Source organism: Triturus cristatus, chromosome 4_1, assembly GCF_964204655.1.
Source record: "Triturus cristatus chromosome 4_1, aTriCri1.1, whole genome shotgun sequence".
In the NCBI taxonomy this organism is placed as follows: domain Eukaryota; kingdom Metazoa; phylum Chordata; class Amphibia; order Caudata; family Salamandridae; genus Triturus; species Triturus cristatus.
Window position 1 is genome coordinate 570,769,338 of NC_140585.1, and position 25,982 is coordinate 570,795,319.

Here is a 25,982-nt window from a genome sequence, read left to right on the forward strand (position 1 = left end):
ATCCAGACTTACAGAAAGTCAAGACGGTAAACCTTCACCAAATCTGGCCTGCTGTGGTGGGTCGAGTGATATTGAAAGAGAAAGCTCCAGAAACATTTCTAAGTGTAAAGTTAAAATTTGGACTGGGGCCTCCCGCTTAGTGTCTCCGACCAGGGCTCTACTGCGGTTGACCTTGAACTTTGACTTTGTCCCGGTCAAGCATGACCAAATGTCCCAGAGTGGCACTATATGATTTTAGGCACTATAAAGAGGTTAATCTTTCAAAATTCATATTTTTGGTTTCCTAAATTGGATTTTTGTCATTTTGGTGTCTTATTCCGAATAACTCATGGTGGGGCTGTGCAGGTGGGGTGTACAGATTCTAACTAGCAGTGGCAGCTTCTCGAGGGAGTGCTGCGGGGTGGTGAGGCGGGGGAGGGGCAGGGTGAGGGGTAGTAAACTCCAGCATATGGCCGAACGGAGTTGAATAAATAAAAAATAAATAAAATGAATTAAATTGCTCGCGCTGCATCGCCAATCGGCGAAGCAGCACGCGCAAAAAAATTTGTTTTATTTATTTACCCAACTCCGTTCAGCCGAATGACGGAGTTTACTACCCCCCACCCTGACCCTTCCCCGCCCCGACTCACCGCCCCGCAGCACTCCCTCGAGGAGCCGCCAATGCTAACTAGGGTCACAGCCGGCCATGGTGGCCATCCTCTACCTGCTGGGCTGGTCCATGATGGACACTGTGAGACAAGCCATGAAGAGGGAGGCTATTGAGTGCATTATGGAGATCAAGGTGAGGAAGGTCACAGAAAAACTAGTACAATTGGTGGAAAGGTGTGACGTATGCATGCCTGGTGGAGGTAGCTTTGAAAGAAATGCTGACACATGGGAGGAACGGGAGGGCCATAACAATGCTATATTGATCTGTAACTGCCCATTTTAACATAAATCTTACACCACTCAGGGTTAAATGTGAAACAGACTTACACACTCAGTTTATGGATGTGGAATGGGCAAGGGTGCTGGATCATCCAACAGCAACCTCCAGGAATATGAGATTTAAATTGATTCAGTATAAAGTTCTTCACAGAGCACACTTAATACCTCATAGACTACATAAAATCTAGCCCACAATGAGGGAACTATGCCCTAGGTGTGGGGGTGTCAACACTGATCTACTGCCTGTGTTTTGGCATTGTGCAGCACTGAACATACTGTGGCAGGAAGATACAGGGTTACAGAAATTGAAAAGATGCATTCTGGGACTCAGACCTAAATGGGTTCAAATGGAATCCAGATTCATATACCTGGGTTTGCTTTTCGTGTTGTGAAAGACAGCCATGGCGTGGAAGTCTGCAAACACGCCCTGCTTGAAAGACTGCTAGCAGAAATGCCGAAGTGGGCTACGACAAAAGTGATTTTGTATAGTCAATTGAAAGTAGGCGAAGGCAGCAGCCAGATGTACACGTGGTGCATAATGTTACTGGCACTACAGAACTAAAATGACAATTTTCCCCATCAAACGGGACAAGACCTAAAAGTTGAACCTACAGTGCACCAATTTATATTTAGTACCCACCAGCACACATTTGGAACCTAAGAACATGTGTTCAGCTCGTGGAGTTTGGGTCGCGCTCGGCCTGCTTATTGATGCTGTGTTGTGTTTCTTTGAAATTTGATATATAACATCCAAACATAAACTGTAATTTGGACAAAAAGGGAAAGAGGGGGCACACATCAACAAGGCAAATTAAAGTCTTAGCTGTAAATAGGCCTCTACCCAATATAAACATCGAATACACAGATATAACGCTCGGGGGCAATGCCTATGGTTGTTGTTTGTTATATAATTGAATGGAAATGTTGGCAAAAATACATATTTTTAAAAAGTACGAGCAGCAGAAAATATGTAAACAGAGAAATGGAGAATAACTCACAGTCTTACACATATTTCAACCTCCCCACTTGGCTGACTAACAATACTCTGTACTTCTTCATAGGTCTTTGCTGTCAGGGGAATGCCGTTCCATTCTAGCACCTGCATTCCTATGGGAGGAAGAGCAGACACGATTATTTCAACATTGTTATTGTCATAAAAACGCTATTTGTTAAACAATGTTTATCTTTTGCTAGTAATCCAAACCAAAAACCTACAAACGTTTTTAAGATAGCTGTAGTTCTTTGAAAATCGCTCTGCCGATGTGTACATCAAAATCATGTGGCACATACATTTTCAGGAAATACACAAAGCACTGAAATTAAAAACCTGTGTTTTGTTTTGGTGAGTGGTGGCTGCGCAGGACATCAATAACGCTAAGCTACGCTACACAGATCGTCTTCAGGGATATAACTTCCGGCTTCCATGGCTGCCAAACACGAGGCCGAGCCCTAGAAAGTTTGTCCTAAATTTTAGTCATCATATTATGGACAAAACTGGATCTTAGGTTTATCTCTTGTGTTATTCACATTCAACGAAAGTAGAAAACACACGGCTTGATCTCTCTGCTGAAGTTCCAGTAAGACATTCTTTTAGAGAACTACAATTCATCAGAATCATTCAAGCGGCCTGCACCATGGTCGGAGTAGTGCTATTTTCACAGTATTTGAAGTGGCATTCTGTTTGCTGCCACTGTGTAGGCCACTGTGAACTGTGAGAACTGCAGAAGGGTTGGCAGAGAATATCAATGGCCCTGGACAGGCCCAGTCATTAGACACCATTACACCTCTCATCAAGCACAAGTGCCCCCTCTAAACCTGGTGGCACCTTGGTGCTCAGCGGTCGAGGTCAAAAGCTGGGTACCAGAGTGTGGGTGAACAAAACTACGACACATAATAAGTGCTTCTTTTTGCTTTGCTGGCATCTGTTCCTGAAGAAGAATCCCACCAGGCGATTGGCTGGAACCAGACTACCCCTTCATCTGAAAAGGTTCAAATTAAGGAAAGACGTACAGAAAATGCACATCCTTATAAGTAGACGGGCATCATACATATTTGCAGGAGAAGTACACAAACCCATACCCAAACCTTACCTGAAATAATACCGTTATCAATTAAATTACTTTTTCAAGCTTTTATTTAGCCTACAGGATTCACAGTAATACGATCTATATTCAATATTAGCATTTTTAAAATGTAAACGAAGAAGGAAAGACCAAACAAAATAAATACTGCTCGTTTTGCTTGTGAGGTAATTGCAGTTTGAATTACAGTCTTCTACTCTTTGGTGTTCTTTACCTGCTAAAATAAGTACAGCGATTTCCTGCACTCTTTTAACCAGAACAAAGAGCAGCACTGCAGTCCCCTTGAAGAAAGCACGATTCTGAATGAACATTCCATGGTGTCAGAGAGCTGCACATTATGTGTGCACATGCCCCTGTATATGTATATGCTGCTCCTAGTGTTTGTGGACAGGAAGAGCAAATCAATATAGAATCTAAGCAAACGGATTGCTTCTACCTCTGCTTCCCCATTAACCAGGCCTCTCAGACGTGGGCTCTAAACTGTTTGCATAGTGAGAAAGAATAATTAGCTTGTACAGGTGTTATCCTTTAAGCAAATGTACTTGTAAAGAATGAATCTCTTGCTGCTATGGAGGATAACATAAAGCTACGTTTTATTAGACCTGAAAAGTCTCACAACGTTTGGAAAATGAGAAGAAACTCATGAAGTGTCACGTAGTTTTTTTTGTTGCAGAGATTGGTGGGAGATGCACACAGCTCTAATAAAAATAGCAACTAAATGACGGTTCAAAAAGAAATATAAAAACGAAGGGGCTTATTTACAAGCCCCTTGCGCCGCCGGTGGAGGTGTAGATTGCCCATGCTGTGACAGAAGATTCACCGGAATTCATAGTCTATTTGGAGGACAAATGCTCATGACTAGAAATTCCTAGCACCACACTATCCTGGCCAAATCCAAACTATACCATAACTTGGGCTCAGTCATTTCAGATCTTCCTCAGAACTCGGGGCAGGAGAGGCAATGGTGGAAATGCATACAGGAGTCCCATGCTCCACTCTAGGCTGAAGGTGTCTCCTTGAGAGAGCAATCATGGAAACTCCAACAAGCACATGTTTTGACATTAAGTGTTCTTGACAGTGGCGAAAAGATTTAGACAGGGTTCTCCCTACTTTCATGCTATCGGAGGACATCATATGCCACTTTAGGATATAATCATCATTCGTGATCCACCAGGCATCACAGCCTGAGCTCCACTGCTATGGAATATAAAAATCTCACCAGATGGCTCATGATTAAGGAGATGCCTTGGTGCTTCAGCCAACTCCAGAAATGCAGCACCCAAGAACCTACTCAGCCCTGCTTGCTGCAGTACCACATTGTGGTGGTGTTATCTGTGAGAACATGCAGCAGCCTTCCCTTGATGGATGGCAGAGAGGCCTTCAACACCAAGTGTATGGCCCACAACTCCACCAGATTTATGTGGAGTCGGGTTTCTGCCAAAAAGGTTCCCTGATCTCCACCTAATCCAAATAACCTCTCTAGCCCAGCAGGGATACATTCATTGATGCTGTCACCTCTGGGTGGATAAGGCAGAGGGGTGTGCATAGTTAAGGTGCTGTCTTGCTACCACCACTGCAGCTCCTTTGCAGTCTCCTCTGAAATTTGGATGACATTCGACAGGTTTCATGGGTGCTGGGCCCACTGAGACTTTAGATGCCAACGCAGAGGCTGCATACACTATTGGGTAAAGTGTACAAGCAGCATGCATGAGGCCAGCAGGCCAAGAAGCCTCAGAGCTGTTCTCTCAGATTTATATGCTAAAACAACCGGATAATAGCCCGAATGTCCTGGACTCGATGTGATGTAGGAAAGGACCTGAACCGCACCGTTTCCAGAATGATTCCAATAAAAGGAAACTTCTGCAAAGGAGTCAGATATGATTTTGGCTCATTGATTGAAAACCTCAAGGATGTCAGGAAGTTCACCCTCATCTGGAAGTGGTCCATGACTGACTGTGACGAGCCCACCTTCAACAGTCAATCATCGAGGTATGGAAAATATGGTATACCCAACCTTCGAAGATGGATGGAGACCACCGCCATCACTTTCATGAACTTCTGAGGGGTGCTAGTAAAGCAGAATGGAAGCACAGCACACTGATAATGTCCAAACTTGAATCTTGTCTGTGGGATTTCAGAATGGGCACATGAAAGTATGCATCCTGCAGGTCCAAAGCAACTATCCATTCTTTTTTGGCATATGCAAATCAGAGTAACATCCCATCCCTATTTCCAAGCAGGGTCCCTCTTAATGGCCCTTTTTTCAGTAAAGCCCCTCTTGCTGCAAAATGAATGGGAGCTCCTCTGAAAGCTTCTCTGATGGTGGTGGAAACTGAGGCGGATCGGAAAGAAATGGAAGGGCATTACCATGCTGGACGATCTAGAGACCCATCTGTTGGATGTAGTGGCCTGCCACTCCGGAGGAAAATATCTAATCCTGCCTCCCACTGGGTGGCTGGGTGCTACTATGGTTAAACAAAAATAGCTTGGAGGTTGATGCTGTAGGTGCAGTGGCCTTGGTGGAACAGTGGCCCTGGTGGTCTCTCTGAGGTCTGCTTGATCACCATCCCTGCCCATGAAAGGACTGGGGTGACTGCTGTGGTGATAGAGGGGCCTAAAGTGTCTATATGCCAGCCCACTGAAGTAGCCTCATAATGGTAGGGCTGATGGGCAAACTGTGAAGAGGGAGTTTAAAGGCCCAAGCAATGCCCTGTGGCTCTGCTTTCTTGAAATCATTTGAGGGCAGAACCAGCCTTTTCCCCAAAGAGGGAGGACCCAGCAAAGGGCATATCCATTAGAGATGCCTGCAAATCCCCGGAAAAGCCAGTGGATCCCATCCATGTGTAGCGGCAGAGCTCCACACTAGTGCCCACCGCACACCCAAAGAAGTCAGTAGTATCCAGGGCAGTCCTACTGATATATTTGGCTGCAGTCTGGACATTTTGAATGGTTTGATCCAAGGATGCCTGAAACTCCTCCAAGACAGTCAGGAAGATCTAATTGGCCATGTCCCAAAGGGTGTGCTATAAGGGTCTAAGAGGTGGACTGCATTGGCTAACTTGAAAGCCAAGGTGGCAGGAGAGGAAATACACTTCCTTAATGCCTCAATCCTTTTTTACTTCTTGGCTGGAGGGGTTGTGGGGAATGCATTAGGGTTGACTTTTCTTAGGAAAGTTTGGCTCATCAATCTGTATGGAGTCAAATTCTCTAAAAGAAAGCCCAGATCACCCAGTGCCAGTCTGTTGTATGTGGTCTCCTGCCTGTTTACTGGTGGTCAAGAGCAAATCTTCACTCAAACACCTATAAGGGTGTCAGTCAGAGCTTCATTAAATAGAAAGAAGGTCTCACATGATGCCGGCCCAGGGAGGAAGACCGAAGTGAGGACATATGTCTTGACTTCAACTGAAGGAAGCTGTAGTTCTGGGACCTCAGCTGCACATATAATCACCACCGCTAATGATACACTACCCTCCATTGGGGGTGCAATGGGCAAAACCAGCCCTGTGTCAGTGGAGGAATCCAGCACAATAGTTATATATATTGCTACTGGGTACTTATAGTTAAGGACCACATTTCCATAGGGAAATCATTTATGGCTTGCTAAAACTATGCTACCCTTTCACAAATCTTCAGAAAACGTTTCCAAAAAAGAGCACCCAAATCCTTCCTCAACAGTTTCAGGGTTTCAGCAGAGAAAAAGGGGTGTCCCAAAACGTATTTTCCCCAGGCTGTTTACCATTAGAAAAACTGACCAGCGAAAAACGGCTGAACGGAATTACACCGAATTTGGCAGAAATCCTACTTTTGGTGATTTGGGTGTAAATCCACTAAGTAATTAACTCGTGTATGATAGGAGTATTAGCAATATTTCCAGGGTGAATTTCAAGTTTGTGTGCTACACAAAAATAACAGATACGTCTTAATGTTTATAAAGTGCAAGGTAATGCACATTTTTGCTACCGTTTTTGTTGGGTATTGGAAGCATACAGCATGACCTCAATGGATTTACTGCTACCTAAAATGTTCCAATGCCATTGGGGGGTTATTCCCTAGCTCAAAAGTGCGTGTGGCCTTTGTTCATCAGCAAAAGGAATTACTTTCCACTCCTTTCCACTGTGATTCCATATCATTAACACGAGTTCCAGATGCTAGGTTTTTGCAGACCTTTGTTGTCCTGCCAGACTCTAAACATTAGTTTGCAGATGACAGAACAAGACTAGTTTCATTTATTTAATACATGCAAACGAAAATTCAATTTAGGAGAAAATAAACAAAGCTTAAGCAGAATAGAAGGACACACTCACAGCAACCCAAAGCACACTATTTTCAACACGACTTACAAAAACTAAATTCGATCCTGGTATGGGTAGTGCAGTAAACCTGTACTGAAGTACACAACAAAAAGAAATACATGTCAAAAGTGCAAAAGACGGAAGGATCAAAATCTATCAAGCTATTCATTGGTGACTGCAGGTTTTAATATTAAGGAGGTATATTTCCAAGATAGTGGTGTTCAGAGAGCAGTACTAAAACATAACTATGTTGTAGAAAAGGCATGGATTCCCCTACTGCACAGGTTGTAGAGAAACGGTATTCTGGAAGTAAATTTTATTTCAACACACACCTTTTCAGTGGCTACTGTCACTATATATGTATTGAAAATAAAGCCATCAAATAACTCTTGCTCTACCCAGATATGACTCGTAATTAAGGTATTTCTACAATGACTCCATGATGGGTATAACCTCCTCTGAAATATGAGTCCTGAATTTAAGTCTGTAAATACATTACTGTAAGTAAAGGAAATTTCCAATATGTTATTTTTGCCAGATAGCCCTACAAATGTCATTTATTGTAGAAAGATACAAAAGATAGACAAATATTCTTGACCCTGAAAGGCTGTCAATGTCAGTGAATATATTTTTCAATGTCTCAAACCTCAAATTCTATTTTCAAGATACAAAAAAGATGCCGTTTAATTGGAGTTCATCGGTGCCAAGTGATTTATCCAAAAAGCCTGGAATGTGCAGGAAGAAGTATATCTTAACACAAGGACTTTACTGGTGGTATTCCCACAGATTTCAAGCAGCTTGCTCTCCTCCCCATTCGGAGAAGTGGTTTTAGTGATTTTGGTATTAAAATGTTTCCATGGTGAGTGTTAGCTATTTGTGTTTTCTGTACACTGCTTATTATTTAGATTTTTGTTGTTTTCTCGTCTAACATTCTACCTTATACGAGCATGATAATGACATGATGTCAGCATGCAGAGTTACCCTTAGAGAGTCAGACATTTCACATGTGGAAGTGGTGTGCATGTGCAGCTGAAGCTGCATGGTGTCACGTACCAATGTTGGGGAATTATTACTATGTAAAGAGTTTCCAGATCCAGTCTGTTGTCTGAGATTTTGCAAAAGGTGGGAAAGTACCCACCAGAAACATTCACTAAAAGTAAATAGCTTCTTTTCCTGTGCCAGTAGCATTGAACCCCATTTATATATACAACAGAAACTATTTGCCAAGTGGTGCATCGAAGTTCAACCTTTGGTTGGCTATGTGTTAACTGCTCCTCATTAAATTCAAGTAGCACTTTGAGCTGCCAATTACTATGCTTGCTCTAACAAATTTTTGATGGGGGACTCAATAAATTATCATCATAATGCAGATTATAACTTACTGACCTTTAACTCCAGGGTCTTGATTTGAAACTTGGCATGGGGAGGTTCTGTCTCCTTCCGGATGGGACAGAAGGAAGGATGCCATCAATCAGATGACAGTACCTTCTCCATCCCTGCCCAGCAAAATGTATGCCTTGTTAGAATCTTGTGGTGGTACTTTCCGTCCAACTTTAACATGGCCTAGATTTCTTGGACAGAAGAGTGGTAGTGGGGTTCGTCGAAGGAGGACTGACAATTAAGTCAATAGTTCATATGCAAGGTGGGGCAGGCTACATTAGAGCTTTTAGAGATTCTCCCTGCTCATTTAGGGCCACTTAACTGCAAGTGTTTGCATTCCTCCCTATTGCATCTCTAAAGGGAAGAAGGTGCCCCTAAAGTTGTGTTTAACAGCATGCTTCTTCCGCCTGGTTATTCAGTAAAGAATCCCTTCCCCCACATAGGCCAATTTTCATGTTCCCAGCACATGGGGCCGCTCATGGAACATTGACTTCCATCTGTCTGAAGGACAACTCTCAAGAGAAGCTCAAGGTTTCTTAGTACCAAAAGGTCAGTGAGTCCACAGCGATTCTCCCCTTGCCTGGCAGGATGGGACTGTATCCTTATTATAGTGCTAGTAGGGAAATTACCAACTAAGACAACGCACTAGTGTTAACAGTTTAAATCCAAGAAGTTTGAGTGACTTTGATCGCAGCTGAATCAAACACTTCCAGCAATGCTTCACTACCTGACAGCACAACTTTTCTGAGAAGAAAGGGCTCAACTTTACAAAACCATGCTCCCAAACCTGAGCCCAACCACGAATTGCTGATCTTGAAAAACATTTCCTAGTGATTGAGTACACTGTGTCACATGTAGAAGTCTATAGCGAGATCAAGTCAATTAGCTTTGCTCCTTCTTTCTTTTAGAGCTTAAGTACAAATGTAGTGTGCATGGCAAAACTAAGTTGTAATTACTCTAGCTCCCCTCTGCTGCATCCCCAACCATGATACAGTTTTGTCCAATCGACCACAAAGATCAAAAGTGCTCAACGTGTTAAGATCTCAGAAAGTGATACCTCATCTTGTTGCTGCATGTTTTCAATATTACGTGCATCCCAATCCTTGTGCCTTACTATTTTGCCTAACTAGCTACCTCCACCTCCTTTTATTTAATAACTTATAGAATTACTTTGTTTCATTTACCCTGATCATCAACAACTCTCAAGGGAAGCTTTGTATTCAAATTCCTATAAATGTTCTCAACTCTAGCGACCTGAAATAAGTTATTGTACTCTTTGGGGTAACTTTCGGAGTCTAACGATTCCAGGCTCCTGACATTCTGAACAGCATAACCGTGAACTTGAAGGAACATCATCAAAGATGGGTTCCTAGGTTTAAAATATCCATAAATGAGAAAGGATATGTACAACTAGAAGGCAGAGCTTGAAAGCTGCTACAGTCTTCTAACATGCCCCCTAAATATGAACAGTCCTGGTTAAAAGAGAACATTAAATGCAACTCTTGGGGCAGTGAAGTTCGAGTGCTCGCGTAATGTATACTGCAGAAGTAATGTGCATTGTCACTTGTTTTGCGATGTGTTAGATTTAAGTACCATAAACCGCTCATATGCTATGCATAGGTATCATAAAGGAAACCATATTCTATCACAGAAGGGTGAAGCCTCCACATTTGTACTGCACTGCGCTCTTCACGCATCATTCAGAAACAATAAACCACACTTTTTTTTATTGAATATCCTGCAGCAAACTCTTAACACTGAAAGTTTGTCCTGATACTGCATGGAACATTTGTCTACATTTTCATACCTCTGTGCCAGATATCAGCAACATTTTACACATCACGACTTGTAGGTCACTTGGAGGAGGATATTTCCCATCCTTTGCTATAGGCACTCAGCACTTCCCAGAAGCATTTCCATGGAAATCAGGGCCAGGCTGGAAACCAAAATGTGCCCTCGCAAAAACGTTCAACCCAACTGCAGGTTGCAGGAGGATTCCATCAGGATGTGGCCATGGGGCACAATGGTCAGTCCAGCCCAGAAGCAAATGCTTCGACTCGCCTCCAACTATGGTACCAGCAAAAGTTCATAGTTGTCCCCAGCATGCTAGCAGGGCACAACTATGAACGTTGGCATTGGCTGATTTTAAAAGGAAAATTGTGAAGATTAAAGGAATTTATGGACATGAAATGTAATTGATGGACTACGTCTTTTTTTGGAAACTACTTTACGGTGGTAAATTTTCACAATTGAAAAAAAATAACTAATCAGTTCGATTGCTCTCTGGGAACGGCGGGAGCAGTGGATATGCACATCAATAAGATAAATATGGCTGGAAATGAATGGGTAATTTTTGAGGGAGGTGCGGATATATCATAGGCTTGATGTTTCTATATTGGGGTTTTATCTCACCAGAATCATTTGCAACCATAAGGAATACAAGATGTCTGTCGGGCTGCTTTATAAAACAGAAAAGAAAAAGTTTTACATTTTGGAATACAATCACAGGGATGGTGGTCTGTATCGGGGGACAAAGTATTGAAGGTAGGTGCATATAGGGAAGTACACATTTACTATTCCTAACTCCACATCTATGTACTTTGAAGATATATTTATATATCTCAGAGGTAGATATTGTTAGGTTCTGAGTTGGAATGTATAGTGTGATTCTCCATGAGAACACTGTCATAGGGACATGAGAATGTTGGTGGTGTGGTGTCAGTTACTGGCTGCTGTTTGCTCTGTCGATCGCACTGACTTGTGCTTAATACAATTTGGAAGACTTACCTTCTGTGTAGTCCCTCATTAGAACGTTTTAGTAGCGACGAGCAGAGACGACCAGGACCGATAGGGCAGACAGATTCTGTGGCTCATCTAGAAGATATTGTTTTGGGGCCATTATGAAATCAAGTGACAGTGGGCTGCAAACTAAGGAGTGCAAACTCACGGCTGCAGGCTGCGGGGAAAGCAAAGGCCTTTCCGCGTGTTTGGTGGGCACACAGAGTCTTCATTTCCCAACCCAAACAAATTACCCACTACCTCCCCAGCAGAAACCTCCGCTCCAGCCAGACTTTCTTGGCCACGATACCAAGAATAAAAAGATCCAGATCTGGCGGCAGGACGTTCGCCTACAACGCTTCCATGGCATGGAACAACCTCCCCCTGCACCTGAGAGCCAATTGCAATCTGCCCACATTCCGGAAACAGCTAAAAACTTTTCTTTTTAATCTGCCCCACTAATCCCAGTTAGGCCCCTCTGCAGGTCCCTGGTTATTCTAGCGCTTGGACGCCTTCGGGCAGCAATTCGCGCTCTATAAATCCACATCCATTCCATTTCATTCCATTCCAGGTGGTGACTTCATCCACAGCCTATGTGCATCAAGAGTTGAAGTTTACACGGTTGCTTGGCAATCCTGCACATCAGAAGTTGTGGAACAACGCCACACAGGAAGCCAGATGTATGACTGTTTCAAAGCGAAGCTACTTGTGTTGAGGCTCGTTGTATAGCAACGTGTGCCCAGGCTGAGTGTTGTTTCCGGCACCAAGCTAAACCGTGTGTGTATTGGCTTCAGGCTATACTAATTTGCATATTGGTTATACGCACACCGTTGAGCCAGCTTTGAGTATCCGTGATATGCACACCATTTCAACAGCAGCTGGGTAAGCTTAGTAGCATGTATCTTGTGTATCAGTGATACGCACACCTTGAGCAGACTGGGTACATTTTCAATTATGTTGCCAGTATTCCAAAGTCACTCAAGTGGGTAGACAGAGAAAACGCATAAAATTAGAGTCTTTATAAGAAAAAATCAACAGTTTATTTGGGATACTGAGCTGGGACAGGAGTTTCAAAAAGTCAAATTTGAATTAGGAAATGCCATCCCTCTTCAGCCTTTTGACACTAAGGACCACTCTATTGTTGTTACTGACGCTAATCAGCATGGGTTAGAAGAGGTACTTTTACAAAAAAAGAAGGTAGGGAGGAAATAGTAGCTTTCACCTCAAGAACATTGAGGGGAGTGGAGTCTCCGTATTCTGTGATTGAGCGAGAGGCTTTGGTCTACTGGTGGAGGGTGGATCATTAAGGAACTATTGTTGGCTGCACTGAATTTTGAATAATAAAATTTGGAAGACTCGCTTTTTGCGTAGTCCCCCATTGGAACCTTTTACATACGTGTGGAGTTATATTGATTGTATTGTTATTTCAATAAATCATAAATACAGATTTGTTACAGTACATTTTAATATCGCCCAAACCTGTTAAACCATGGGCATTAGAATAGATTGTTGTATAATAAGCATTTAAAGCAGCCAAAATATAAGCAGTTATCGCAGTATCAGATTACGCACTCTAATATTTTGTCTGTGGCATGTTGACATTTAGCATAGTGACAATTGTAAGCAACGTCTTTCCTAAGTAATTTTCTTTTGTTTCCTAAGGTTGGGAACAGAAATCTAAACTCCCATGATGTAGGTTTGTTTCAGCCATCTATTGCAAAGTTTGTAGAACGGAAAGTAAAAATGATTTGTAGTGCTGGTCATGCCATGAATCACACAAACATTTATTGCTAGCTTTGGAGGACGAACTCCAGGACTTGTCAGACTGAAATGAAGTACACTAATATGGCTGCTCTTATGGCGCACAGCCATGAATCAGCACCAAGAAGTTAATTTGCCGGCAAAGGGCACACCCTTAATGTAGCTATTATGACAAAAATGATTAGTAATTGTTTCCAATTACCTAGAGTTCAGTGGGACTGTTAGTTTATGCACTGACTTACAGTAATAGGCATATTTTCTCACTGCCGGCGATTTTGGGCAGTTCGTTTTAGCATCACATGCCAGTTTCGGTGAACCTGCGCAACACAAGACACCACACCTCATACAAAAACGTTTTTTGTAGTCTTGCCAATCGCTTCCACGGCAACAGAACCTAATGCTTTCAAGGAGCTATAGTCTTGCCTTAAATCTGTTCACCCAACTGGAGTAAAACACATAATATGTAACAGAGCATTTGAGGACTGGAAACATGATGCATGTGCAAAACAGCTAAGAAAGACAACCCCATTCTTTCGCTAGCAGGTCCAGTTAGCAACAATATAAATACGGCATTTTGCCAGAGTCCATGCTTGTATCCATGCTTGTTACAGGTTACAGGTAAGAATTTCTTTTTTTTTACTTCTTTAAAAATAACAAAGTGATTAACATTATTTTATTTAGAATTGTTGCATATTATATTTAATAGGGCTTTTGTAATGTTTTATTTGATTGTTACACATTCTAATTATTTTCTTTTCTTGTTAGTCATGTTAAATTATTTTTAGTGAAGTATCTTGGTTGGGTAATTTATTTAAGGAATCCTCTATGTATTTTATTTTATATTTATTTATGTTGGTAGTTCATTGGGTGTGTCCAGGAGGAAGGGTATTGAAATATGTATTTTTAAGTTATTGGTATGTTTTTTAAATTTTTAAATGGGTAAATATGCTATTTATTATGTAAATTAATTACATTTATATTACATTTTTGTGTATTTAATACGTTTATTTGTGTCAACTAATTAAAATTGATACAATTAACAATTAATCAGGTAAGAAGATAAAAGCATGTAAACAGATGAGGCCCAAATTTGATACAAGTCTGTGCATGCGACTCCATGCCAGAATAGCCCTAGAAATAAAATAAATATAAATATAAAGTGACTATCCTGCCACAGTGATAGTGTTTAGGGTATTTGGGTCCATCATCCACCATTTTGTTGACGAATTTCCCAAAACATGCAAAGTTTATGGGAACAGTGGAAGAATTCCAACGCAGCGTTACAGTTAGAGACCCCATTCAACAGAAAGATTGGATTTAATAAAGTGCGGTGTGGGGTTAAAAACCCTGGCCAGCAGCATAGCAGGTGAAGCATGGATTTTCTTCTGTACTTGCAGAATCTACAGGGCCTGCTTCCGCAAAACGATGCCCAATCAGAGCGAAAATCATTGATTGGAAGGACCATGAACCGCGATCTAAGTATATTGTGTCTAGTCTCCTTGATTAGCGCCGCCTTTAAACATGGTTGCAACCACGTTTCAGATATGATTTTATGATTGGGGACGGCATATGTTATGGTGTGCACATTTCCTAAGTCAGCCTTCCTCGAAACGAAAGCAACCTGTTTCCTCAGAATTTTCTTTACGCTACTGTAAGGAACGATGAAAGACACCAGTTTGTCCATGACTGGTTGGTCAGGATGATAAAAATCACTTGGAGAGCACTTCTTAAAAGAATCTGGTTTAACTTGTTGTATGGCATAATAGTATTTAAGGAAAGCAGCCATGCATTCAAAGTCCAGCCTACTCAGGCAAAACTCCAGGTAAAGCAGAGAACAGCAAGTGTATTTTGGGAGATGAAACAACCTGATGAAGGCTTTATACTGAGACTTAACTAGTATCGGAGAAAGTGATCCAGGGTAGGCAAACTGACCGTAAGAAAGGTTGGGTAGTAACTTTGCTTGCATAACTAATGGTGAGTATAGTTGATGGTATAGTTTGTATAAGGCAAATACACTTGCCTGGGCCTTCCTGCTGGTATTTTTTAGATGATGTTTGCTGTGTTATAAGTGGGGAGGTCGTTGAAGGTGTGCTGCATGCCCACTTTTCTGTGATCCAGAATGAGCAAATCATCTGCACACGGATGACACGGGAGTTTGACAGAGCTGAACTTTGGTGAAATTGTGTTTGCCTTTGCCAATATGCAGCCGGTGTCTGCAGTGTAGAGATTGAACAGCATGGGGGTTAAGACACACCCTTGCTTTAGGCCCCCTGTAGTCAAGATCCGTTTTGTGAGAGAGTTGTCTATGCCAGTCTTGACACGGACCCACGTGGCTGAGTAGAGAGAGATGATTGCTCTGTGTGGGTTGGCGGATATGCCCTACTCTGCTAGAATTGCTCAAAGTTTGTTATAGTCAGCACCACCAAGAAAACACACATTTGATTTCAGCAAACTGCTGAGCTGTGAAGGGCCAAAAGGGGGTTTCCGTTAGTCCAAGATAGGCCACTTTAACATATTGTCAATTGGTTGGGTTACGCGGAGCTTTATACTAATGGCAATCCTGAACTACAGCGCTTTAACTTGCATCATGAAAAGAGCCCTGTGTGTTGCTAAATCAAGCATGATGGCCCAGATAAGAGGAATTGCTGCTGGTCATGATGGCTTTGTCAACCCACTACACTGTCAAAAAACAGCTACATTATTCACAAACTTTGTAAATGATACACCTTTTTTTCATGATGTAGAGTTCCAGCAAGGGGAGCTAATGAAGTTCCATCAGTATGGGGGTGAAGTGATCATATTTCTTCCAGCTCTGGTCCCTGGTTAAGACATCCAGTGGCTTGTAGGATGCCCTTTAAGGCTTGTGTCTTGCTGTCTCATCATTGTCTCCAGCCAGACAAACTACACATAAGTAGACCTTGTATTTTCTTAGTAGAGTTAATTTGTAAAGGTATATACATATATTTTAGGTACTAAGCATATGGTACAGTTTTTTTCATGTATTTAAATGTTTCAAGACTACATGTGAATAATTGCTTTATAATCTTCTTGCGTTCTCACATTTGCTTTAAAATACACCATTTGCTACTTTAAAAAACAAAAACAAATTCCGAGAACCCCCCAAAATCCCCCATTTGTCAGTTGGGCTTGCTCACTTCACTTGCAACATAACACTTATACACAAATTTTACACCCGTCCACTTTCAACTATTACAGGCCGCCACTGAATCTGATCCCTTCAAAGTCTAACATTTCCTTTACTGCTCCTCAGGTTGAAGTTGGAATATTAAACCTCATTTTCTTTGATGATTTTATTGTAGCTCTTTTCATCTGAATGAAGTTAAAATAGTATTTCTGTTTATTTATCTGCATGTATAATGGTGATAGATTGTAGTTATAATTTTAAATATGTGTCCCCTTTAACCTTGGCTCTATCTGTTTTTTTAATGTCTGCTGGATATTTTTATTTATAGTAGGATTTGTGCATATTTTACAATTATTTTGTGATTGGAAATTTACTCATTCTGTTGCATTTTAGTATTTTAAATATACTTGTTAAAATGTTTATTTTAATCTTATATTTTTATTTAAATTGTTATTTCTTTGCATCTTATTGTTTGTAAAACTATTAGTTTTGATTTGTATATTTAATGTTAAATAATGTACTAATTATACATATATATATAGTGTTTTAATATAATTGAAACTGTTATGTGTCATTGTGATTACTTATTGTATAACATTTAATTGATTCATATTTTATTTTTAAATGTACATTTACATGTTTAAATATTGTAAGGGAATGCATTTATTTTCTACATTTACATTTCTGAATTAAATTTGTTGTCATGTTATTTCTTTCAGTTATTCAAATGTTAAATATATTTCCTTACCTATGTTATATCAATATTTGTATCTCTATATTCTTATAGCCAATATATTTGTACTTTTCACAATAAGTGTGTAAAGTTGATATTTTTGTCCATTATATTTTTCTCCCCAATTTTGTATCACCATATTTTTTACCTCAATATTATGTCATATTTCTGCGACTATGATATCCTGTTTGGCTTAGTTGCCCTAATCTTACTCCTCTGTCTGAATCCCCTGGTGTTCACCAATGAGTTACTTTCACACCGTTTGCCTTCCTGTTAGCAATGCTTCCAACTCACAGACAAACGGACCAAAGGATTCCCAGGAAAAAGGAATCTTGCTAGAATTGATGCTAAGTCCAAAGGTCTGACTCCATTTTTAAGTAGGCCCAAATCCATCGTAGGTAAAGGGAGTCGCCATCTTTCTCAATTCATGCAGAATCACTGTCATTCCTGCCATTGAAGCAGCTGTTGCTTAACCTTATATTTCTAATAACTGTGAAAGTGTCAAGTCATTCGGCCGATGACATATATATATATAACACCTAATGTAACATCAGCCTGAGACAGGTGTCTACTTATCACCATGTCAAGGTCAAATAAGAAAAAATACAGCCATATTACCAAAATACATGGTAGTTTGAATTGATGTCCTTATATGTTCATAAGAAAGCATTTGGGATGCACACCTTGATGCATATAATCTATGTCAGACATTCCTAAATGGATCTCACAAATCCCAATCGCTGATAAGATTATATAAGGGCTGCCACTTGTCAGGAGAGGTTCTTCACCCAAATTATCAGACAAAATTCTGCCAGAGATGGTTTCACCTACTGCCAGTGGACTTCTAAGATGCTACATCTCGCCTGCAGCAGATAAAACAGAGTCGCAGAGAAATCCACTACCAAAGCACATGTTTGCCCTTTGCGAAGGAAACTGCCTTCACACCTGCACTGAGAACAACAGCTCTTGCTGTCAGCAAGGTATGCAGTGCATCTCTTCTCCCTAAGAAACTCTAGACTGCAAGTCACTCTACTTTTCATGCTCTTTCAGTGTAGCGCATAGAAGTCAATTTTAGGGTGTTAGGTTTTAGTTTACATTTTAATCATGTTAGACATGTTCATTTTTTTCTCTTTACTCACAACGTGCCTTCCTGCTGCTTTTTGTGATATATTCTGTGTAGTTATTTTAGATGTACTGAGAAACAGATGCCTCCTGTTGTAATAAAATGCTTTTACTTTTAAAGTGTCTATTCTTCTTATTACAGTTTCTGTGATATTGTGAATAACGAAACAGGGTGTTGAATCTGTAGAGGAGAAGCCCTGCAACTGTGGGATTTATTTTCTAGAAGCATACATTTGAACAGTTCAAGAAATACGTAAGGCTCCATTTGGGTGTCATCAATTTAGCAAGCCCAGTAGTAACTGGACTTTTGCTCTCGATCATGACTCAAATTGGGGAGAAGACAGTTCATCATTTGAACTTGTGACCTTTTGTCTAAACAACAATTTCTGAAATTACATTTTAAAATGTTTGGAGCCTCAGAGAAGAGGCTGTAGAACATCCGTCACAGGTTCTGGAACTTTGGATTCAGAAACTGTCTGTTTCATATCTGCAAAACTGCACCATATTTTTGTTATTTAACCATTATTATAATCAAAACATTTTATTCTTTTAACTTGATTAGTTGGGGGATTTTAACATACTTATTTCTTAACTCTAAGGTTGTTCTGCTGCTGGTGTACATATACCATTTTTCTTAAGGCCGGCGTGGGTTGCTTGTGCCAAGCTACCAAGGAAAAGTTAGGTTTCCTCCTTAGAAACTGCTTTTACTATCAGGTGATAGATTGTATTGAATGTGTAGGACCCAAGCAATAGCTCATGTCAAGACCTAGGCCTCTTTCAGCATAATATAACCATCCGGTTTCCAACCATGTCCTTAGAAAAGCCTGGCCAAACACCACACCATCCCTCCTCAACCAACTGCAGTCTTCCCCCACCTATCAAGAAAAATAACTCATTGCAGAAAACTTTAAAATATTTTAACAAGCATTCACAATATTAAATACAAATCTGGACGATGTGTCACTCTCAGAGGCAACATTTCTTCAATAATATCACTGCCTACCTAGAGTAAATCTGCTCCTCTGCAGAATCCTACCAGTTGTCAGCATTAAGCTCACCTGAACATTAGTGGGTCCGCCACGAAATGTGAACCAAACCTTGTGTGCGATCCTAACCATGTAATTGTCACTCTCCACCATGCTCAAGAACCAGAGAATCTGAAATGGAAGAGATGGTTCCTCTTATCCATGAAATCTCTCTGAAAATGGTTGAATGCCTGGTGCAATATCATTTAGGCTTGATGAGACTATAGTATGACTAACATTTTTGTTGATGGCAGTGGGCTCCCATTTCTGGGGCCAAATGTGTGCCTTCTGGTGTGGGCTGAGTGCCTTGCTAGTGTAGCCACTGACTAGTAAATTATCCAGCACTGTGGAGCTTTACTGAAACTGCCTTTCTGAGGTCTGCACTACTGATGGAAGAAGTGTTGCATTTGTGAGCTGTTAGGTGGTTGCCAGGTGCTCTGCCTAACCACAGAAAGAAAGAAATCTCTTGTAGCGCAATGTTGATTGATACGTGGGTGCTGCTGTACCATTCCCATAATGTGATGAACCTGGTTTTGGCAGATGTGGCCCCTGTTTCCTGATTGATGGAGCCCAGGTATGTCAAATGCGTCAACTTCTCCAGTGTCATTCTGTGAGTTGCCTGGCCTAAAGGTAGGTGAGGTTTGACATTAACACAGGAGAGAAACCAAGAGTAGCTGCTTCGACCACCTGCATTCAGAAATGTAGTCAGGGAAGTAGTCTATCAACAATATTCTGTAAATGATCATGCAAAAGTTAAAATCTCTTTCAATCCCTGCTGCTGCTAAACAAGTTATGCGGATGGAATGATGTAACAGAAGAAGATATACTATATACCTGCTGCCCTCTGTTTGTGACTCCCCTGCTCATGTCTTGCTCTGTTTTACCTTTTCTGCTTGTTTTTCTGCCCTCTGTTTTGCCCTTTCTGCTAATTTTTCTGCCCTCTGGTTTGCCTTTCCTGCTTATTTTTCTGCCCTGTTTTGTCTCTTTTTCCACCCTCTGTATTGTCCTCTTCTGCTCTGTTTTGAGTTTTCTGCTCATTTATTTTTACTCTCGATTTTGCCTTTTTTGCTCATTTTTCTGACCTCTGTTTTGCCCTCTTCTGCTCTTCTTTGCCTTTTTTTGTCCTCTGTTTTGCCTTTTTCTGCTTGTTTTTCCTACTGTTCCCCACCTCCTGCCACCCATTGCCCCGCCCTCCCCCAGGACCTACTTAATGGAGACCACAGCATCACCCCATTGAGCAGGTCCTTGTGCCAGCTTCCCCTGCAACAGTTCTCCTGTTAACCTTGCCCACTGTTTGCTACCCTCTGCTGCCTGTCTACCTGCTGCCCACGGTTTGTGCCTCCTCTGCTTGTTTCCTGTGCTGTTTTCCCTTTCTGCTAATTTTTCTGCCATCTGTTTTGCCTTTGCTGCTCGTTTTTTTTCCCTCTTCTGCTCTAGTTTGCCCTTCTGCTTGTTTTTCTGCCCTTTGTTTTGCCTTTTCTGTGTGTTTCTCTGCCCTCTGTTTTGCCCTTTTCTGCTCATTTTTCTGCCCTCAATTTTGCCCTTTCTGCTAATTTGTATGCCCTCTGTTGTGTCTTTGTCTGCTCATTTCTTCCCTCTTCCTGCCATTTCCCTCCTTCCGCCATTTCCTTCCTCCTGCCACCCATTGCCTGCCTTCCCCCCAATACCTACCTAATGGAGGCAGCAGCGTGACCCCATTGAGCAGGTCCTTCTGCCAGCTCCCCTTGCGACAGTTCTCCTGTCCAGCTTGCCCACAGGCCGCTACTCTCTGCCACCTATCTACTTGTTGCCCTTTGTTTGTGCCTCCTCTGCTCATTTCTTCCTCTGTTTTGCCTTTTCTACTCTTTTTTCTGTCATCTGTTTTGCCTTTTCTGCTTGTTTTATTGCCCTATTCTGTGTTATTCTGCTTTTTGTGCTTGTTTTTCTGCCCTTTGTTTTGCCTTTTCTGCTCGTTTTTCTGTCCTTTGCTTTGCCTTTTCTGTTTGCTCGTTTTTTTACCCTCTTTTTTGCCTTTTATGTTCGTTCTGCCAAGAGAGCGCCTGGAAGCCCTGTAATCCTTAGTCTACCTATTCGCCTCCTTGGCCCGCCTAGGAAGGGATCTAGCCTCTACCATAAAAAGGTCCTTTATAGAACAGAACAAAATGCTTGATGAATAACTGAAAAAAGTTCCCATGAAGTGGCTACTAAAGAGCTCCCTCCAGTACAAGAACTGCTTCCAATGCAGAAACAAGCAACTCAAAGGGTTGCAAATGGATAAGTGAAGTTGAGGTAATAACAGAACATTTCATCCAACGACGATTAGTAGTGGGAATTAGCCTCCAATCAAGTAATTGGTGTTGAGGGATGATGAAGTAGCAGAAAATTTAAATTTTTGTGAAAAGGAAGGTGCACCAGAGAAAGAGTCCCAAACATCCTAATGAGTCAAATGTCTTCTTTATAGAAATTCAAAATCTTAAAATGGCCTTCAACCAACGCGTTTCGTTCCAGTGACGAAACGTCATCAGGGCTTGGTTTGCAACATAAGGGATAGTATTACTCTATTTATTAAAAAGTGGTTCAGGATCAAACGCCAGACCAACGCTCAATGGGACAATAATCCAATTTCCTTAATATTCAAAAGGGGAGGAATTATCTCCAATAGTGTATACTATGTAGTGGTTTGATATTAGACCTTGATATCTATCGGAAGCCCTTGATTTTGGATTCCATTCTATCGTACCCTCATTGTGGGGCACCTGCCACTACATAGTATACACTATTGGAGGTAATTCCTCCCCTTTTGAATATTAAGGAAATTGGATTATTGTCCCATTGAGCGTTGGTCTGGTGTTTGATCCTGAACCACTGTTTAATTGATATTGCAAACATTCAGGTGTGCCTGGTGAATCCCATATTGGTGCCCCCCTGAATACTATACCATTCCCAATATGTTCCTGTTAGATCTGGGGGTCTCTAGTTGGCAGGGTAGGTACCACTGTCCAAGTAGGTACCCTTGCTTCTAGTCAGGGAAAGGGGGATACACTGTTAAGATAACCTCTGCTCACCCTCTAGGTAGCTTGGCCTGAGCAGTCTAGGCTATCAAAGGCAATGTGTAAAGTATTTGTACCAACACTCACAGTAACACAGTGAAAACACCATAGATTTACTCCACACCAGTTTTAGAAAAATAATGTATCTTTACTAAAAACTTCACAAGACCAAATACTACAGACAAACCAACATATAATTCAAAAGGTTACTTTAAAGATAGTTCAAGAGTTTGCAGAAAGTACTCCAGGATGTAAAAGTCAGTGTCTTGCACAATGCGACTCTCAATGCACAAAATGCGACACTTTCGTACCTGTAGTTGCGATAAGGTTCCCAAAAGCTATCACAAGGAAGCTTGCAAAGGCGATGCGATACTCCTGAGATCCTGGGGAGGCTTTGCAGCAGCCCTGCTTCACGCAGCAGAGGTGGATGCGCCGGCTCCGATCTGTAAGGGGAGGATGCGATGACTTTGGCCTTCGTTGCGTAGGTTTCTTAGGGGGAAGCTTCACGCACAGGTTCGATGCGACACTCTTCGATGTGGTGCGATGCGTGGCGCAGCGCTGCCTTCCGGCGCCGCAACTCTCGATGCGCCACGGAACGGGACTCTGCGTCGACGCACGCAGTGACTGGAGACTTTCACGCACCGGCAGTGGTGCGGTTCGCAAACTGGTTCTGCGACGACCCTCGCAATGCCAGGACTCTTCACGCTTCGGGACGATGCTCGACGCACCCTGCGATGCGGGGACCCTGCGTGTTGCGATGGTGCCGCGATTAAATTTTCCTCGCACTCTCGATCTTGCAACACGCAAACGGATGATGCGTTGGGTACCAGTCACTCTTGTTCACGCTTCTGCTTCCCAGCTCCCAAACACAGCAAAACGACCTCCTGAGGCCCCAAGACTGGGCAAGCACTCCAAGGCAGGTCAGAACTCTCTCAGCAGAGTTCCAGGGGAGCTGGTGGTGAAGTCCTTTTGTTCCTGGGACTTCTTAACAGGGAGCCAGCTCTTCTCAGGCCCTTGGAGATCAGAATCAAAAGAAGGGGACACAGCAAAGTCCTTCCCCTCTCCTTGGCAGCAAAGCAAAACAGCAAGCAGGCAGTCTTCTCCTCTTCAGTCCTTTTCAGCTTTCTCCTTGGCAGAGGTTTCTTCTTAGTTCCAAAATGATCTAAAGTTTTAGGTGTCTGGGGTCCTCTTCTTATACCCCTCCAAGTCTTTGTCTCTCTTTGTTCCAGTGGGGGGATTCCCCTGCTCAAACCGGTTCCTGGGTGTGCTCTGCTCTGGAGCACCTGGTTCCTTTCAGAGTGAGGGGCAGGGTCGTTAGACGCTCAGCAGGAGGTGGAGCCTTCTTTGTGCCAGCAGAGGCAGAGTCCTCAGCCTGGCCAGCAGGGGGTGGAGCCCTATTCAGACCCAGGGACTACTCCTCCCACCCATCTAAAGCAGATCTCCCTATTCACCCTGCTGCTGACTCATCCAGGCTCCTGGAGCCACCTAGCACATCACCTGACACCAGTCAGCCAACCAGCACACAGGCACACAGGAAGGTTAAACAGGAGAATAGCTACTTTCTAAAAAGTGCTATTCCCACACAGTGAATTTAAAAACCATCTTGCTAAAAAGATGTATAATTAAATTCTGAATACAGAGATACCAAACTTGGATTTTCTATCTTGCCCCTGTGGGAAGATAGGCATGTAAACAGCCTTCCCCATTCTATCCTATGGGCAAGATAGCCTCTCAGCAGTGAAAAACGAAAATGGCTGTAATTCACTACCAGGGCATGTTACACACCTCAGTACATGCCCTACCTTTCAGATACACTGCACCCAGCCCAGGGGGGTACCTAGGGCCACCATAGGGCCACCATAGGGATGCCAGACATGTACAGAAAGGGAAGGATAAGGCCTGGTCAGTGGGTGCACTGGCCAGGTCGACATGGCAGTCCTGGACTGCACATAGGCACTGCAAGCAGGCCTAAGACATCATTTTAGCGCTACTCCTGTGGGTGGCACAATCAGTGCTGCAGCCCACTAGTAGTATTTGAATCACCAGCCCTGGCACACGCAGTGCACTGTACTAGGGGCTAACAGGTGAAACAAATATCCCAATCATGGATAACCAATCAATACAACAATTTACCAAGGGAGCACTTGCACTTTGACACTGATCAGCAGTGGAAAAGTGCCCAAAGCATCTAAACCAGCAAAAACGAAATCCAGCATAGCAGCAAAAAACACAGGAGGTAGAGGCAAAAAGTCAGGGGTAACCACACCAAAGATGCCAGGTCTAACAGTTCCTTATTCCAACCAAAAGGATAAGTGCTGCCTTTAGCGTCTTCAGTCTGACTTTTTTGAAGAACTCCTTAATCATCTCCTCTAAAAGCCCACCCTACACCATGGGCCCCGGTGCACCTAAAAGAGCTCTACAGTTCTTAAACTGAAATGCCATACAGTATAGTCTTAGGTCCGTAAGTGCCAGCCCGCCATCTGCCAGTTTATGCCACAATTACTTCCAGGACACTTCCAGGACATACGTGCTCCCCTAGCCGCCCTAACAAAACTGCCCAATTTGCCCTGTATTTTATCGATCAGACCTCTTGGGAAAGTAAGGGGTACTCAGTTAAAAAGAAATGTCAACTTAGGGAGTAACACCATTTTAATTAGATTTACTCTTCCATATAATGTCAATGGGAGGTTCTTCCATCTAGTTAGTGATTTCTCAATATCCTTTGCTACCCTCTCTTGATTATGCTTGGGGATTTCCTGTAGTGAATTAATAAAGCTAATTCCAAGGTACCTGATCTCTCTCTGGATATTTCCCCTCCAATCTGGAATATTCCAACACATAATTCCAGTTTTCTCCTTATTCACTGAATATCCTGAAAAAGCTCCGTATTCTTCCGCTAATAGTTCTACCCTTGGAATTGTAACAGCCGGTTCTGCTGTATAAATTATGAGGTCGTCCGAATATAAGGCAATTTTCTTTTCAAATGCTTCTGTACGGAAAGCTATGACCTGTTCATCCTGACGAAGCATCTGGGCGAATAGTTCAATATATATATCAAACAATAAAGGGGAGATGGGGCAACCCTGTCTCGTCCCCCTAAGGATCAAAAAAATCCTAGTGAGAGCACCATTAAGAAGAATCCTAGCTGTAGAGCGATGATATAGGGCTTTTAATGTGGTTATAAAATAAGGCCCAACCCCATGATCTCCAATACTGCCCATAAATACTCCCAGCAAACACAATCAAAAGCTTTGGTGGCGTTTATGAAAGCTATGACAAATTTGATAGGTCGGTATTGTCCGCATGGTAAACTAGTCTTGGTAAGTGTGGAAAGCCAGTTTTCGAGATATATGTTATTGAAAGAATGTTAGATATGGTAGGTTTAGTAGACAGGTGCACTAGGCAGGTTTATTTGGATTTGTTAGGGACAGTGGGTAAGTACATAGAAGTGTGTTTATCATTTTATCATTGGTGGGAACAGTAGGTTAGCTATGGAAGATAGGTACTGAAAAACAGTATTGTAGGGTAGTTTAAGAAATTAGATAATTATTTGGATTGAGCAACTGTCAACTGTAAGGAATAATCACCACTGTTCTCAGGGTGAACTGTTAACATTGCTAAATTAACCTAAGGTTAACGCTCTGGAAGCTATAGAACAGAGCAGACAGGCTTACCTTATGCAAGGTGTAAAGTACTTATGCAGTGCCAA

General features: G+C 42.1%; 1 protein-coding gene across 5 annotated transcripts in view; it reads right to left on the reverse strand.

The window, feature by feature from the left end:
- PCLO (piccolo presynaptic cytomatrix protein) overlaps nucleotides 1-25,982 on the reverse strand; it is a 1,384,288-nt gene that overhangs the window by 425,383 nt on the left and 932,923 nt on the right. For all 5 annotated transcript variants that reach the window (XM_085652900.1, XM_085652897.1, XM_085652899.1 and 2 more), the window contains one exon: nucleotides 1,926-2,034. In XM_085652900.1, coding sequence (XP_085509026.1) covers nucleotides 1,926-2,034 — 109 coding nt within the window. The remainder of the gene's footprint in view (nucleotides 1-1,925; nucleotides 2,035-25,982) is intronic.